Below are 18,030 nucleotides of genomic sequence, written 5' to 3'. Positions count from 1 at the left end.
AAGACAGGCCAGGAATGACGCCACCGGGTCGCCTGTGACGATGGAGGCAGGAGGACCCTCCACCCTCCATCCTCCACCCTCCACCCACCATCCAGTATCCAAAAACTGAGCAGACAGATGGAAGCTTATGTTGTATGAGAACAACCTGATGCTGAACTCCTATTAATAGTAATAGGACTGTTTTTACCTGGACATGATAAAAAAGTTTAGCTTCCTCACTTTCAACCACACTAAAAAATGGAGAACGTTTTTAGGTAGAATTTTTGGAACAACTAAAGAAAAAAAACATAATTTCTCTGAAACTGACTTGGAAATTAGAAAATGAAGCCATTTCAACCTTTCAACCCTGAAGATTTCACATTTTATTAGTGAGAAAAATAAAATGAGTAAAAACTATTATCATGCTGTCAGCCGTTTTCTACACAGTGGAGAAATCATCATGTTGTGTACAGACAGTAGAAAATAAAAGTTTCTTTTTTAAAAAGTTGTAATTTTGAGATTGTTTAATTACAGATAGTTAATAATAAAGTCCTGGGGTAAAAAAGTAGTATTTACATGCACAAAAGAGGTCATAACTGTTAATATCCTGTATTCTTACATTTTGTTCTTTTACATGTGAACATAAAAAAACAAGATTTTGCTATTTTTTACTGTAATTACATCAACAGAAGATATTACTGTTATTTAAAAGTACAATTATGCATATTAGGAATTTAATGCAAAACAGTTCAATTAAAAAACAGCTCAAAACTATAATGTCCACATTTTAAAAAAAAGAAATCTGCATTTTTATGAATGGCCATGTGTTCTTTTACAACTTTTGACAATAAAGTTATGCTATTTTGTTTACTATATTTAAATCAGGGGGCTGCACAGTGGTGTAGTGGTTAGCACTTTGGCCTTGCAGCTAGAAGATCCCTGGTTCACGTCCCGGCTTTCCCGGGATCTTTCTGCATGGAGTTTGCATGTTCTCCCTGTGCATGTGTGGGTTTTCTCCGGGTACTCCGGCTTCCTCCCACAGTCCAAAAATATGCTGAGGTTAATTGATCATTCTAAATTGCCCGTAGGTGTGAATGTGAGAGTGATTGTTTGTCTCTGTATGTAGCCCTGTGACAGACTGGTGACCTGTCTAGGGTGTCCCCTGCCTTCACCTGAGTCAGCTGGGATAGACTCCACCCCCCCCATGACCCTAGTGAGGATTAAGCGGTGTATAGATAATGGATGGATGGATGGATGGATGGATGGATGGATGGATGGATATTTAAATCAGCAAAAATATTGTAATTTTGCAGATGTTTGCTGTTATTTGAAAGAGAAATTACACATATTAAGGATGGAATAAATGGTAAATTTATGTCAGGAAATGTATTGTTTTACATTGTGTGACCATAAAATTATGCTATTTTAAAAATGTATTTAAAGGTATTTAAATATTTGTCATTATTCAAAAATGTGCATATTATAATATGCATTACAATGTGTGACCATAAAAAACTAGACAAGTTTTCAGTTTAAATAAGCTAAAAATATAGAAGTATTTTACAAATATGTGCGCCTTCACCTTTTATGTTACAGAATTCCACTATTTAAGTTATGCTTTCTTTCTTTCTTTCTTTCTTTCTTTCTTTCTTTCAGTGCAAGGCGCCCATTGCAACCCACTCATTGGCCGAACAACACAAAACTACCCACTGACATGTGATGATGCTGAATCTCACGCTGGCACATTCTGAGATGTTTGAGACACTAACAGAGATTTACTGAGTGATCCCTCCTCTGTGTGGGTATCTCTGCTGTTCTCTCAGGCCTTTCACTGACAGCTGAGTGTATATCCAGGACAGAAACAACACTCACAGAGCTGCTCCATGCTACTCCAAACCCAACAGACAATCCACCAATTGAAAAATAATAACAAACCACTGAAAACAAGCAATTGAGCTATCAAAGCTTTTGGGCAAGAAAAGTAAATATCCCTTCATTTCATTTTCATTTTTGGAGAGTGATAATCAAACAGTGCCCTTGCCGGAGAAGAGAGGTGTTATCGTATGGATTTTGAAGTGAAAACACTGTTGTGCACACAGTTGGTATGCAGACAACACCCTTTAAACACTGGGATGTGATAGTGCGTTTAATTTATTATTTAGGCAAACAGGGGGCTGAAGTTAATTACAAAAGATAAGATAAACAAGGAGGTGATCTGCTGGTGCCAGTTTTAACAACACAGGGAGAGGTGCTGGTGACAAATTAAAGGAAAACCTGAATAAATGAGTGACGTGATTCGTGGAGATGCATTTTTATAGGGCGCAAGGGGGTCAGTGAATGGTTTAAGGAGTATAAAAATATATTTTAGAGATCTTGTTATCAGTAGATCTTATTAATAATGGTTTCCATCAACAGAACACCAAATAAGGGTGATATCTTTTGGAAGAATAGCATGAAATCAATGCCAAACTATGCATCTGGGCATCTCATAATGGTCAAACATATTATTCAAAGCTTTATGAAGGTTTTTTCTTTATTTTTTCTCCCATTTGTAAGCCCAGGATGAGGTAAAACGGAGAAAAATGAAGGAAACGGAGACGGAAAGAGATGATCTTCATATAATTTAATGGCTGACACCAAATGAGTGAAGATTTTTTGGAAGAATCATGTGAAATCAGTGCCAAACTGTGCTTTTTGACCTGTTTGACAGTGCTGAAAAATAGGCTCAGCTGTATATTTCACTGACAAGAGAGAGTTTCCTAAAAAAATATGTTCATGATCTGAGATTTGCATCCTCGTCCCAGTTAAGTTTAAAGAAGGTGAAGTGACGATGTGTGCTGTTGAAGTGAAAATAAAATAAAGACGAAGATAACAAAGAAAGAAAGTTATTCCGTCTGTGTCCAATCAAATAAAAAATATACAAAATTCATGTATTTGATGTAACTTGAGCATCAACCAAGTGTGCATCAGTCTATAGTATCTAAATTCTCTATTATTTAGAGCAGTTTAGTAAAAAAAATATTCTTCAAAATATACAGATATTATCAGTCTAAGTGGTCAAACACCTTATTTAAAGCTTCATATTGCTTTTTCTTTCAGTTTGTCTCTTGTATATAAAGTCCAGGATTAGGTAAAGCAGTTTCAAAGAGCAGAAACACATAATTTCATGACTGATTTTCCTTCCAACTAAAACTAAAACTAAAAACTGTGTTGACAAAAACCAAACCAAAGTTCTTCATCATCACCGCCCACTGCTGTACTACATGCCTGTTTCCCTGTCACCCCTGTGGACCCCCCCCACGCCCAGCCACAGCTCAGACAACACTAAGCCCAGCTAGCTACTCACAGCCAGTGGCTAACAGCTTCAGACAGGCGTGGGAGCGGGGATGTATCCAAGCAGGATCTGCCCCCAGAGCTGCCAGGTCAGGCAGGACAAACAGGGGCTCAGGCCAGGAAACGAGGCCCTCTGCCTCAGGGCCCGCGGCCTCTTACTAATCCCCCTCCCAAACCTCCCCACCACCTCGCCAAAGCCTCCCTGCACACCTCTCTGCACCTCTACGCTGTCAGTACATTTGTGCATTTGGTTCTCAGCTACATGCATAAGACTGCACATTATACTGTACATATTCGTACACGAATATTCATATTTTTCTGTGTGCAGTAAAAAAATCTGTTACTTTCCTCTCTGATAAAATGATCAGAAAAATATATTTCCTTCGAAATGGTGATGGTTTAATAGTCTAAACTGCTAAAATAGAGCCTGATAAAACCCAGCTTTTGAAGACTGGAACCATTTATCTCAATTCTGAAACAATAGTGGTTTAAAACAGCTGAACATTAGAGAATATCCTGCAGCTAAAGTCTGCTGATTGATGTTCTTAATGACAACAAAAGCAGTGACTGAAGCTAACCGTGACTCAGATCACAACTGTAACCTCACATAAAGTTATTTTGTCTACAGTTGAATAAAAAGTTTGCTAATCTTTGCCTAAATTACACTTTCAGGTATCTTGTATTTCACTTCATTTTACTCTCATTTCAGAATATTCTTGGCTTCCACCCAGAATCATACGCACAACATTTGACCAAACAACAAAACATTATATTGACGTGTATAACATTAAACATTGTGAATACAAGGCTTATGTAAACCTAAACATATGCTAAATGAGAGTATTTAAAGTTATCATAATCAGTGCAGTCCCCAGTCAACCTGACTATGTTATAGCATTAGAAATAACTTTAACATCACCCACAACTAACTATGATTATCTCTGATGCATTTCTGTGAGCAAAATGATTTTGTACTGCAGCTAATACTGTATTTATTTGGTATACCAAAAGTGAGGCAAAAAACTATTGAGAAAAGAACCCCTTTTGTTGTGTGAAATGTTGCATCACTTAAATATAGGGCATTTTCCTTTTACCTGAAACTGATTCAGTCCACTGATTAGATTTTGTGTGATTAGCAGGGTTGGACTAACTTCATGAGAGGTCCAGGAGCAAAAATGTGTTGCTGAGCCTCTTTTGAACCCTTTATTGTACATATCAGTTACTTTTATTTCCCCAGACACCCTGAAACCGACCAGTACTACAAGCAAATTTTTTTGTTGATTATTTTTTAATGGATTGCTTGAAAAAAATCTGGCAACTATTTGGTAATGGATTGTGAGTTTTCAAGCAAAAATTACCGAAATTCAATGATACCGGCTTCTCCTGTCTGAAGATTTGCTGGTTTTGTGGCTTTCTGTAATATTAAAATCAGCATCTTTTGGTTTATGACTGTTGTTCAGACAAAAAAACTACTAAAAAGTTCCTATTTCTACCAAAATGGTTTGCCAAGAATGAGAAATGCACCTTCAAACACATGCTCTTCTGTTCCCTTTTTTGTATAAACTTCCAGAGACACTTTATTTTTTGACTGTGCCCCTGTTCAACCCACTATAGTACATATCAGTTTCTTTTTTTCTGAGACATTCTGAAACCGACCATTCTTGTCAAACCAAAATAGTTGCTTAATTATCAGTGATGAGACAAAAAATTAACTGACAACATTTTTGTAATTTAGTTTCTAAGCAAAAATGACCCAAATTCACTACCAGCTTGTCTTATGTGAGGATTTGCTGGTTTTATCGTGTTTTCTGATGTTAAACTCAGTATCTTTTGCTTTTGACTGTTTGATACAAAAAACACAACTAAAATGATTATAAGATAAGTTTGTGTTTCTAAAAACATGAAATTAGGCAAAAATCTTTTGCTTGGCCCCTAGTCAATCCAGTATTGTACATTTCACAACTTTCTCACACATCCTGAAACCGATCAGTACACTTGAACCAAGAATAGCTGGTCGATTATCTGTGGATTCTTAGAAAATTAACAATTTGGTAAGCGATCAATAATTTTTTTTGACCAAAATTCACAAATACCAGCTGTTCTTGTGTGAGGATTTGTGGATTTTGCAGTTTTTTTATGACAATAAACTCTGCGCCTTTAGATTTTGACTGTTGGTCAACAAGAAAAACGACAAAAACGATCACAAGAAAAGTTTTACATACTCAAGCTATGCTTCTAAAAATGTAAAATTAGCATAATTTACCGAATTTACAAGAGAAAAATGCGGCCTTAAACATATTCTCAAGTTTGCTGCCGCATTCACGCTGTATGCTGGTCTCATGGTAGCGGTTGTTCAGGTTCAGTTCCCCTTTTTTTGATGATATCCTGAGAAGTGTAGAGGGTGAGAGGGACAGACGAAGTTGCTGAGTAAACACTTGGAATCCATTCATTCGCAAAGTGGCTCCAGGGAATGATGGGGAGGAGGAGGAGGAGGATGGAGGGGGCATGAGAAAAAGAGGGGGAATGAAAGAGAGGGAGACAGAGAGAGACACACACACACACAAACACACACACACACACACACACACACACACACACACACCAGAGAGCGCCCACAACCTTTTTCTTGCTCAAGCTCATCAAGTACGGGCCAGGGCTCGTGAAAACGCAGGGATTAGCAGGCTGCTGGGGCTGTGCTAGCCCGGGCCGCCTCTGCTCACTGCTGCACTGCACGCTACACTGCTCTGCTAAAGCACCACACATGGTTCTCACACACAACCACTCATGCCTGCTTATATGGTGCTCATTTCCAAAAATTCACATGGATGCTCAGTGCAGAGATACATAAAGACGCAGCCGATGTATTCATCTGTACTGTAAATGTACCCGACTTTTATCAACACCCCTACCTGTATCTAACTCCTGTGTAATTTCTGAAAGTTATATGTTCCATTTAAAGTTGTCAATTGATAAAATAGCCTCGACTTGAGCTTCTTTCTTCATTTAAGGAAGAAAAACCTTCGACCTGATGATTAAAGACACCCTCCTGGAGTTTTTCCTCCTGGACAAACAACCCGCTGCCCTCAAGACTCCCAGGAAATCCCCCAGCCTCAAGCGCTGAAGCCAGGGATGCTGCAAGACGCATCCACAAGAGTGAACCTCATGCCGAGGTCAAATCCTGTTAAGATAAGCACAGTAAACAATTAGGAAGTGAGCGACGCGTGCATAAGGTGGAAAACAAGCCTGCAGAGCTTCTAGTTGTTCATCAGTGAAAAAGTGGAAGTTATAGAGGAGGAGAAGCTGCATATTTTAGCTTTAAACAACATTTTTATTTCAGATCTGTCAACTAAAGAGGAACAAGACAACACTGATTGGTAATATCGTTAAAGGAATAATTAGACGGGTTAGAAAATGCACTTATTTTCAAGTCAAGAGTTACTACAGTCAAGAGATGCTTAGCTTAGCTTAGCATAAAGACGGAAAGCAAACAAGGATTACAGCAGCTGTTTACCAGCACCTCAAATGCTCATGTTATAGTTCAGCTCTATTCCAGTCTTTATGCTAAGCTAAGCTAACCTAAACAATCTCTTCCTTCCACCTTTATTTTGGATCATTGCAAAGAAGAACCAATATCATTCTATGGAGCAAATCTGACTACCTGCCAAACTCCTCCTTTAATACACATATTTTTACACAGGTCATGTTTTCAGTGTTGATTTAAGCTGTTTTTCCAATGAGAATAGTTTGTCGCTATCATTATAACATAGTAAGCGCTATGTGGGAGCCAATGAGAGATGATCGTTTCTTATTTTTCATCTCTTTTGATCAGGAATAATAGGGCCTACAGCCTCCACTCACAGGACTTTCTGCATTTCACTGTTCCTAATGTCAGAAATGGAAGTGGGGAAGAATGCTTTTAGAATTGCTGCTCCAACTACATGGAATATTGTGCAGTCAGAGCTCAAACTCCTAAGCCTGGTATCTCTGAATGCATTTAAGACTGTGATCAATCCAATCATATCCAGGCTTGCGGAGTGCAAATGTTTCAATTGAGAGCAAATGTTTTAATTCAAATAATCTTGTAAAATTAATTATTTGTATTTTTATGTCTATGTTTAAATGTGATTGTGTGTTAAAACTGTTGTTTTTAACTGCATGTACTGCCATTCTTGGCCAGATCTCTCTTGTAAAAGAGATCTTGGTCCTCAATGGGACAAACCTGGTTAAATAAAGGTAACAATTGTAATAAAATGAGTGCTACATTTTAAGTAGGGACCAATCTTTGTCCAGGCAGGTGTTCCGCCTGCAAAGTAAAACAGTTTTGACTTGAATGTAGAGACTAAACCAATCCTTGAAGCCCCTGAGATGCTTTACCAGGACTTAAATAATTGGAACGCCAACGAACTTTACCGCACCTGATGAAGAGAGTCCATGACAATAGCTTGTGTTTCAATAATCTGTGCGTTTATTGCTCCAAAGCAATTGTAATCCAACATTCTTCATCTCAAACAATTCACCATGACCGGCTTCTTCAGCGGTCAAACTGTTTTACCTTCCAGACGGAACACAAAGATTGGTTCCTACTTATAACGTAGCGCTCATTGGCTCCTACATGCTAAATGTTTTTAGATCTGGAGTTCTGAAGAGAACCAATGAGCAGCAGAACTGCCCAGATATTATGAAGGGAGGAAGTAAACTCTGTCCTAATACACCTCTGCTTACTGTGGTTAACCAACAGAGAGAAGTTTAACCCTTGTGTCGTCCTGCGGGTCAAAATTGACCCGTTTTAAAGTTTGAAAATGTGGGGAAAAAAAATATTTTCACAGTGAAACTTCTGATGTCCACATTTTCAACATTTTTGGGAAATCTCTGAACATTTTTTGGTGGAAAAAAAGAAATGTTAAAAATGTTTCTTAAGAACATTCACAAAAAAAATCAACCAAAATCCAGCGAATTTCACTGGATTTTGGTTGATTTACTGATATATATGGAATCACTTTAGATATTTTTAGGATTTTTTTTTGAAGATTTTTACTCATTTTTTTGAAAATATTTACAAGAATTTTCTTGCCAAATTTGGGGGATTTTTTTTAAAAATAAAACTTTTAAGTTAAACTTTTAAGGAATTATTGGAATTTTCTTCCTGAAGGTTTTGCAAATTTTCAGAAATTTTGGGAATTTTTTTGCTGAATTTTTGGATTTTTTTCAGACAAGGAAACAGTATTTTTTGGTGCCTGTAAATGAGGACAACAGGAGGGTTAAGGACTCCAAAGAAGCTCTTCACTGACTGGTCCGTCCCTCTATACCTGCCTTCTACAACGAGAGCCGCTGAGACAAGAGCAAACAGAGGAAATTGTACACTATCCTGGAGAGATGAGGTGGCCAAAAGAAAAAGTGGCATTGTGTTCAGAATCAGAGACTGACACTCTAAAAACTTTGGTAAATCAATGGATTGAAATGTACGCAAGACAAAGCTTGACTGCGAGATGCAAAAATACATCGATAAGAGAAAGAACATTGTGATGTGCTGCAAATATTGCTTGTTGGCTTTACAGTATGAGGCACTGTGTGTTTGAAGCATTCCTGGAAGGCTATGTGGACCAGACTGGCAGACTGGGTGATGAGTAACAGCTTACCGCAAAGAGACAAAGAGGGACGTGGCTGGGTTGTGTGTGTATGTGGGGGGGGGCATTCATGAAAACACATGTATGCACACACTTCTCATTCAGAACATGAATTAAAGCTGTTTCATCTCACGTTTTTATCAGCTTAAACTGTCCTCCAGAGGCAGAGCCGAGTATCAGTGAGGTCACAGTGACATAGGTAAAGCCTTTATTGGATGTCAGAGTTTCGGAGCAGAGAGAGGAAAGCAGGAGAGGTGGGCTTGAAAATGAGACAAGGGCTTTCATTCAGCGCCTCCATGTCTCCTCATAACGGCATCTTTCAACATGCACTTCTCATTCCTTCACTTAACCCCACAGCCAGAGACTAGAGCTTGTATTTTACTGCAGAAATATGTAAAAAGAATTCACCTTACCAGTAAAACATTTATATTATTTAATCAGAGTCCGTACGGTTCATGTCGGTGCTATTAACAGCACTTGTCTCAACGCAGCCACTGGTTCTGGCATTGCCTGGTGGTGAGAGATGGATAGCTAGCAATGCAGTCACACTGCAGGCAGCCTCAAAGCTTTATTAGCCCGAGAGAGAGGAGAGAGCCACGATAAGAGCCGGCCTTTACACAGACCGATAATGTAGAGTGTCACACACACACACACACACAAATACAGGCATGCATTTGTGTGAGAGATTTGTTTAAGTGCCAAGTCCAAACCTTTATCATGAAAATTCATTAAAGTAGAAAAGGTCAGAATCAAATTAGTTTCACAGTCTGGATGTTGTCCAGCGAGTGAGCTTCATAAAAATCAAAAAACTTCTCATAGAAAATAAGAATTTAAAGGCAATGCTGAACTTGCTTTGGAGTTGCATCATATATCATTGTAAGGACAGAGGATATAACATGAATTGCACTCATAATTTATCTTTAAAGTTTCAAATGTGAGCCCCCAGTGTTCTCTGCTGCTCTCTACCCCCAGCTGTTTATCTGTCTGTGTTGTAGAAGTGGCTGAGGACAGAAGTAGCTGACCAGTGTTTACCATGCAGCACCACACCCGCTCTCCTCCCATTGTCCTCCCTGTAGTCGTAGACTAGCTTAAACAGGTGGGATCAGCATCCATTATGTTCCTTAAGACTAACGCACACAAACCACCAACTAAACTGCAAGTAACTCGCCAAGCAGACACCCAGATATGGGATGAAGATGCACACATGCAGGTACGTGCATTAACACGGTGTGAGTTACTGCTGGGTGCTACGGTTTAATGTGTTTCTCACCATCTTTCTGCACAAGTAGCTGTCAGTTCACCTTAGTTAGGGTCTGAGCACTAAAGGTGCATAAGACCCTATTTAAACCCATGGCTTTCTTTTTCTTTTTTCTCCTGATTTTTGAGTTGCAATTTTGGCGGCCTAAAAACACTCAAACATGTAAGAATTTGCACACATATCAGGGCTGGCGAAAAATGTTATATTCTAAGGGATTTCAATAGCTGTGACCCAAAATGGCTCAATAGCACCACCTGAAAAATTTCAAACAGGAACTACGGCCAGTACGTGTCACCTACAGCCATGAAATTTGGCTTACAAATGTAACTCATCAAGACGCACAAAACTGTAATTGACACCCATTACCAAAACACAACAGGAAGTCGGCCATTTTGAATTATGTGTCATATTTTGGACAATTTTGGATCAATTTTTGCACATTTTCAAAAGCTATAAACTCAAACAGGGTTACCCTGAGTGAGCTCAAATTTGGCCAAGATGTACAGCAGGCATGGGTGATCAAAAGTTATCAAAATGCAATGCAAAAGTCTGAGGGCGTGGAAATGGTGGCCCCTGGAATTTTGACAATTCGCTATGAATTCGCCATGAAACGGGAAATGCTGTGTAACTGCAAACTTTACGTTTGTGACCAGAGTCTGACCCTAATCACTTCCATAGGCCCACAATACACTCTTAGTTGCAGCGCCAGCTGGTGGACATGTGTGGGATAGCCGAGCCGCAAGGATGCCAGGACCCGACCAAGGCTGCTTGCAGCTTTAATTATCAGAATTGTTACTAACAACAGCAACAATAATAATCATCATAATACAGTCACAATTACATTGATTTCTTTCATTATTTGTTTTATTTATTTATTATCTGTTATTTAATTAGCTTGATTTAAAGTTAATAACAATAAAAAAATACAATAAAATGAAATATTATGGCGTTTTGTGTGGTTTTGCTGCCCTCCAGTGGCCAATGGCGGTAACTGCTATGTAAAGTGACCAAAATTACAGCTAATCTGTAATTCCTGTTCCGCCTACAAAATATAATAATTTTACTTTTCATGAAACTATGACTGCAATTGAGCTTGACTTGAAGGCAGAACATTCAGCGTTTATGTGCAACAGTGAGCTGTGATCAACACAACAGCCCACATCAGGTTAATACTCCATGTAACTTTAGCTGACAGTTGTCAAGTAGCTGAAAGACTCAGAGAGACTGATGTTTAGAAGGAAGCTGTAATTACCGATAGTTAGCTTCTCCACCTCCTCTGATCATTTTAGTTGGAGTCTGAGGAAAAGTTCAAACTGAAAAGTAGCTGCTAACCGGGAGAGTACAGCTACAGGCTTATAAAGGTAAATACATAAAGCCAATACTTCCGGGTCGGAGTTCAAAATAAAAGACATGTGATTGTTGTTACGTACTTTGTCCACAGGGGGGCAGTAAACACGTGATTGTCCGCGACAGTGATTAAACTGTTCTGGCAGTGGCTCGAAATAAGATGTTTCGAGGAAAAACCGAAGTTTAAATACACAGTACAAAATAAATATCACAACAATGCATCAATAAACTAAAGACAGTCCTATTTTAATAGCAATATGATGAATCATGAAAATGTGATAATATGCAGTTTATGGAGGATACAATCAAATACCTCCAACTGTGAATCAGAGGATGAGCACACATCCCAGTAAAATCACTGCAGAAGATGTTATGTCCCATTATCTCACTGAAATATAACAAATAATTTGGATTTCCCTTCTAAGAACCATCAAATAATACAATGTTATATGTACGTAAACATCATTGTTGCTCTTATGAATGGAGTTGCAGGACAATAGACTTAAACTCGATGGTGAATTATGTTTTATGTTATGTTATCTTTAATGCTGCTTTGCACTTTGCCGTTAAGGTACAAAGAAGAAAGGCGGGCGGGGCGGAACGATAGTGTCGCTCCTTGTTTCGCACGGTATATAGAGTCGACGTACAGGCGGTTAGCTCAAAGCTATCATGGCGTCGAGAAGAACAACAGTAGGACCGAGTGGTTTTAAAAGTTCCTCCACCGACGCCAAAAGGTAATTTCTAGATTGTATTTTGTTTAGTTTTAACCTTTAAGCGAGCATCGAACAATTAGCAGTTTTTTTTGCAACTTAAATATTTAGGGAAAGTTGATGTAAAGAAGAAAAAACATTGTGGCTCCGCCGTTTGAGTTAGCACAGTATATATCTCTTTATTTAACCCTTGTGTTGTCCTCCAGGTCAGATTGACCCGTTTTAAAGTTTAAAAATGTGGAGAAAAAAAATATTTTCACAGTGAAACTTCTGATGTCCACATTTTCAACATTTTTGGGAAATCTTTGAATATTTTTGGTCGATAAAAGAATTGTTAAAAATGTTTCTTAAGAACATTCACAAAAAAAATCAACCAAAATTTTTGGTTGATTTTTTTTTGTGTGAATGTTCTTAAAGAAAAAATAGAAGTTTTACTAATATATATGTAATCACTTTAGATATTTTTAGTATTTTTTGGATGATTTTTTTTTACAGATTTTTTGAAAATATTTACAAGAATTTCCGTGCCAAATTTGGGGGATTTATTAAAAATCAAACTTTTAAGGAAAATTTTTAAGGAATTATCGGAATTTTCTTCCTGAAGGTTTTGCAAATTTTCCGAAATTTGGGGAATTTTTTTTTCTGAATTTATGGATTTTTTTCAGACAAGGAAACAATTTTTTTTTTGGTGCCCGTAAATGAAGACAACAGGAGAGTTAACAGTCACTTCACATATGGATATTATGTAGGCTATTAAAGCAGTTATTGTAGTTGTTCTTGTGATTTTTTTTTTTTTTTTTAACAACAAAGCAGCTTGACAATAGCTAAGCTAACATAGTATATCTTCTGATTTAACTCCTCATGCTCGCTGTTTACTACCTTTGGTGTTTAGAATTTTCCCTCCCATTTCTACACTATTGGTTTGACAACTATTCCTTTTGTTCTCAGCTCGAAAAGTGCCGGCACTGCAAGTACAAGTAAAGCAAACAACAGTGGAAATGGAAAGAAAACTGTTAAATGTAAGTAATTGCATAAGTTCACAATGCATGAATTTGCGTCTTCTAAAAGCTTTACAGGGTTTGGCTTTACCAACCCAAAATCGGCTTGATTTGTGTTAATGAGCCATTTAATAATTCATTCGTGAGAAGTACCAGAGCAGTAAAGTATATCAGAGTCCATCAAACTTGCCTTATACTTAACTAGGGCCTCAGTGTTTTCTTTGCATTTATTTATGATAGCATTTCCTTTGTTTCAGGTATGCACAAATATGTTGATTTAGGGACAACAAAGCCGAATCAATTTCTTTGTTTTTCCCCCTTTTTATTAATATTTTAAAATGTCTGTCAATCTTTAGCGAGTGGGACTATTGTTAAGTCTCGGTATATGCAGGCTGCAGCTGAGAAGACATCTCTTTCAAAGGTAATGCTTTGTCTTTTTCTGTTCTGTCTTGTTGTTCAATTAACACATGGATGATGCCAGTGTTCCCTGAAATTTTTCACTTATTAAGTATTGTTTACTTCTTCCTCCCTCATGTATGTTAAGGCCTGGCATTTTGGTTTCATTCTGTCCGCTTCTGTCACACCTCTGATCTCAGGCACTTGTGTCTCTTTACATCCCTGTGAAAATTAACAGAGCAACTCACTGACCAATGAGTCATTTGCTGCACCACTGAAACCTGCTTCACCAAAACCCAGCAGTGTCAAACCAAAGGTGGGCACTCCACCGAGACGCTCAGTGGCCCCACGAACTCTTGCAGCATGTAAGTAACTCCTATGGGGATGTTAGTCAATGTATGCTAGTTGCTTTTGTGATGGATGAGTTCACTTGTCAGTTTGTTAGTGTGAATGTAAATTAGTATGGTATTTATAGTTAACTGTAGCAACAGTTATGCTAACTGCTTTATAGAAGGTCTTTATTTTTAAACTATGATGTTGACGCTTACTGTCGACAGATTCGGGTTGAGTTAGTTGTTGATATCCTGCAGAGATATCCAGCAGTGCACAGATCTTAACACCTGATTTCCCCCTGAGTTCTGATTAAGCCTATTGTTACAGCTTGGCTTAAAAGCTGCAACAAAACAGGGAGACAACAACTGTGTGGTAACTAGAATGGATTTATTTTAACACAAAGCAACCAAAACGGTGCATTAAAGACCTCAAAGAGAAACCCAAACCATGCTGCTGGTCCTCCTGGAGGAAGCAGCTCCTATCAGAGAGAGAGGCCTGCAATGGAAATGAGGGAGATTATATGCAGCTGAGCCACTTGATTCCAGTTGTGGCTCAATCAGCTGACAACCCTCAGCTCTGAAAAGACAAGACAGGAACACCTGGTGTCTCAGTGGAGGGTCGTCACACTTTGACATTGTGTAAGTGAAGACTCTAAATAGTGTTCTGTATATTTATGCTACTTTCCTTATAGCAATGATGTCACGTGAAACTGAACCATCACTTCTTGGGAAAAGCATTCTGCAGTCCACTTTCTCAGATGGGCACTGCTTTCGACCTGATTTTGATATTTCAGCTATTAAAGGTAAAACTTATTAAAACCCTTAAAATGCTGGGAGTTGGTTCCAAATGGTATTGTGCAGTAAAATTTTTTTCTTCTACCTTTCTGTCTAAGAAAAAACGATGATTGAAAACACAGCAGAGCGTGAGAGAAATCCAGAGAATGAGAAGAGGCTCATTGAAATGCAGACATTTCTGCTGGCCTACCTCACAGCTAAGGTTAGTTGGTCTATCAGATGTTGTATCTGATACATGCCTGGAAACTGATTTCAGTGCATCTGCTACATTCAATCAGTGTCTGAAGTTTTAAAATAAAAACATCTGAGTCATTTGTCATGACTTGCCTCTTTCTGTTCTGTGGGGAATTAAAATTTTTGGCACATTTGAATTCCTTGAATGATCTGGTTGTATCTCTTCAATATTTTATTTGAGATGGAGCACAATACTGCAAAACTCAAGGCTGAGGCCGAGGTGAAGATCCTGCAAGCAATGGAGGAAGAGGAGATGCTGTATAATGAGGTCAAGGAGAAGAAGCGCCAATACCTCCTCGCAGAGAAGAAGAGGAAGATCATTGAGGTGCTGGATTTGCAGGTGAACAAACTCTCTGTTGTCTTGAGATTTTTTTTTAATTAGCATGTTCTGTGTTGCATAATCAGGCAAAAAACTATCCATTTTCACATTTTTGACCATGACTTCAATTACATAATGTGATTATTTAATTATTATTTTTTTTAATGCTGCAACAAACATGCAGAACTTGAACCCAGAGCAGATGTGCCATGTTATTATTTAATATATGTTTAAAATGTCCATGTTAGAATAATATAATGCAATGACTGAGACACTGGGGTTGAATTGCTGCTTTTGCATATTCTTTTGAGGTCTGTTGGGTCACATCTGTATTGACAAATCACTACTAACTGGTGGATATTTTTAGTATTTTGAAAGGTAAAATAATGTATATACTGTGCATTTGTGTAATCGACAGAATGAGTACGTTTGACGTCCTACTAATATCCTCATTTTCTATCAGATTGCTGCACTGACTCCTGTAGCCGATGCTGCCAAGCAGTTCACAAACGACTACAAGTCTTTCGCTACATCTGTTGACACCACCAGACATGAGCTGCCTGTCAAGAATTTCTACATTGATGGGGACAGAAAGGAATTTCTAGGTTGGTATTACTATTTTTAAAAGTTCCATGAGAATAAGTTGCAGAAAACAACACTGACTGCTGCATCCAGGCTGCATGTAAATGTTTTGTTCAGATTGTCATCTATGATATGATACTGATTCGTACATTATTGAATTCTAAATGGCACATGGAAATATCCCCTTTGCCCAAAACAGTCTTGTCCTCTTCAAATCAGATCCTGAAGGACAAACAAAACAAACACAGTAGTCTCTAATAGAAAATAATCAGTATTATTTGGACTTTAGTTAATATCTGTATGCTGTGGGACCTTGCTGGTTTGTATTAAGAACCTGATTTTCAGATTCTTCACAAAAAACAAAAAATTTTAAACAATATGCTTCTGGACAGATTCATTAAAATGAATTATTCTACGTAACATAGCTAGTATCTGCTCTTAAAAACACTAAACGGCATGTTTTATGGATTTTGCATGAAGTGTTGATCCTTGTGATAACTCTACTTGCATCTGCTCATTTCAGATAAAACTGAGTCTTGCCTGAAGGATAGTGAGAAATTGCTGATGGAGTGCACAGAGGGAGATCATAAGGACAACAGCACATCTCTAGAGTGCCTGAAGGAGATGAAAATGACATCAAAGGACATCAGTCAGCAGCTGTCGGGGTAGGCACATCAGTAGAAAGTGCTGTATATACAACCACTGCATCAGCTTTTTCATTATTTAGCCCTTTTTTTATTCCTTCCCAGAGGTTTCTACAGTAAGATATGGTTGCTTTGTCATAACCTTTAAAGACCAGGTTGCTCTTGTACTCGGAGTTTATTATGTTTTCCATTTTCCCAGTTCATTTTCAGAGCTACTGGAGCTGTCATCACTGGTGTGCCGTCATACAATCTACGTCCAGCAGGCCACAGAGGAAGAGCAGCTCGGCAGTTCAAGAACCAGCGAGCTCTACTGCCCCAAACAGTGAACAACACCATACAGCATTGGAAATCCAATAAGTGCACTTTGAATACCCCCTTCACCCCTCAATTTGTCTGATGTGGATGCATTTGTAGCTTTTGTGTTTGTTTTTCTGTCTTCTGTCTGTCTCTGCATTATGAGAGATTATAAAATGCTGAATATTGACCGATGCTATCTTATGGATTTAACATTTTCAATAAATAAAACAACATATATGAATTTGAGCAGCTATTGATTGTGTTTTAATGAAGAACTAACGATATACAGGACAAAATGTTCAAGTCTAACTGTGCACACCGCATCTGATAGGTCGCGGTCCTTCACTAAAACTCCAAAATTCAAGTTTCAGTGAATACAACTATGGTGTCCGAGTGCAAATGAAAGCACCGTTACTTGACCAATGTCAGCTGTGAGTTCATAAACATTACAGTGCACAAAAGATGGTTGATGTCCATCGGCTGCAGTTTAGTTTGTTCCAGCTGTTTGTAAAGGTCTTTACTCTGACTTTAAATACCTGCATCATCAGACAGCAGCAGGATCCGAGAGAGCTGTATGTACAGTTAAATCAGTCCGATTGTCTATCACAGCTTCATACTGTTTACTGTAAAAGTCTGATCCTGTTACTCAAGGCAAAATATTTATAAGTCATCCCAATTTAATTTTTTATTTGGAGATTTTACGATTTCACAGCAGAATATCTGCATTAGGGCCATTAATGTGCCTGGAGATGCATTATAGCACGCAAACTCTCCAGTCATTAAAATACCCAAATAATACAATGTTATGAAACAATGGAAATACATGTTATTGTACCAGGATTGTCTGAAGTTTGATAAATTAGTATTTTTTAAAAATATATATAAACTATGAGGTCTTCCTTATTGTTGTAACTATCCTCTCTGAAATATGCTGAAGTGTCTGTTTATTTGGGTTATTTTGAACAGTGGTTACCCAGATAACAACAATGTTAACTGCTAGTAAGAATTCTTCACTATGTTTTTTTTTTTTTTTTTTTAAACTCATTATGCTACAAATTCTATTATGCATATTTTACATTGGCATAGTTTTCAACTACATCATAATAGAACTCCTAATATTCAGTTGTGGGTGTTGGGTGCCACACCAAGATTCCATTTTACCTTATAGTAGTTATATTTATG

General features: G+C 38.0%; 1 protein-coding gene across 1 annotated transcript; it reads left to right on the top strand.

The window, feature by feature from the left end:
• The first annotated feature begins 12,142 nt into the window (after nucleotides 1-12,142).
• haus8 (HAUS augmin like complex subunit 8) lies at nucleotides 12,143-17,094 on the top strand. Its single transcript, XM_023277843.3, has 10 exons — nucleotides 12,143-12,275; nucleotides 13,200-13,270; nucleotides 13,606-13,670; nucleotides 13,884-14,010; nucleotides 14,670-14,780; nucleotides 14,871-14,974; nucleotides 15,188-15,346; nucleotides 15,789-15,930; nucleotides 16,431-16,572; nucleotides 16,751-17,094. The coding sequence occupies exons 1-10, from the start codon at nucleotides 12,211-12,213 to the stop codon at nucleotides 16,875-16,877; spliced, it is 1,113 nt and encodes a 370-aa protein (XP_023133611.1). The 5' UTR covers nucleotides 12,143-12,210; the 3' UTR covers nucleotides 16,878-17,094.
• The last annotated feature ends 936 nt before the right edge of the window (nucleotides 17,095-18,030 follow it).

The sequence above is a fragment of the Amphiprion ocellaris genome, chromosome 2 (assembly GCF_022539595.1).
Source record: "Amphiprion ocellaris isolate individual 3 ecotype Okinawa chromosome 2, ASM2253959v1, whole genome shotgun sequence".
Taxonomy (NCBI): Eukaryota; Metazoa; Chordata; class Actinopteri; family Pomacentridae; genus Amphiprion; species Amphiprion ocellaris.
Note: the sequence above shows the minus strand (reverse complement) of the source record. Positions and strands in the feature narration are given on the sequence as shown.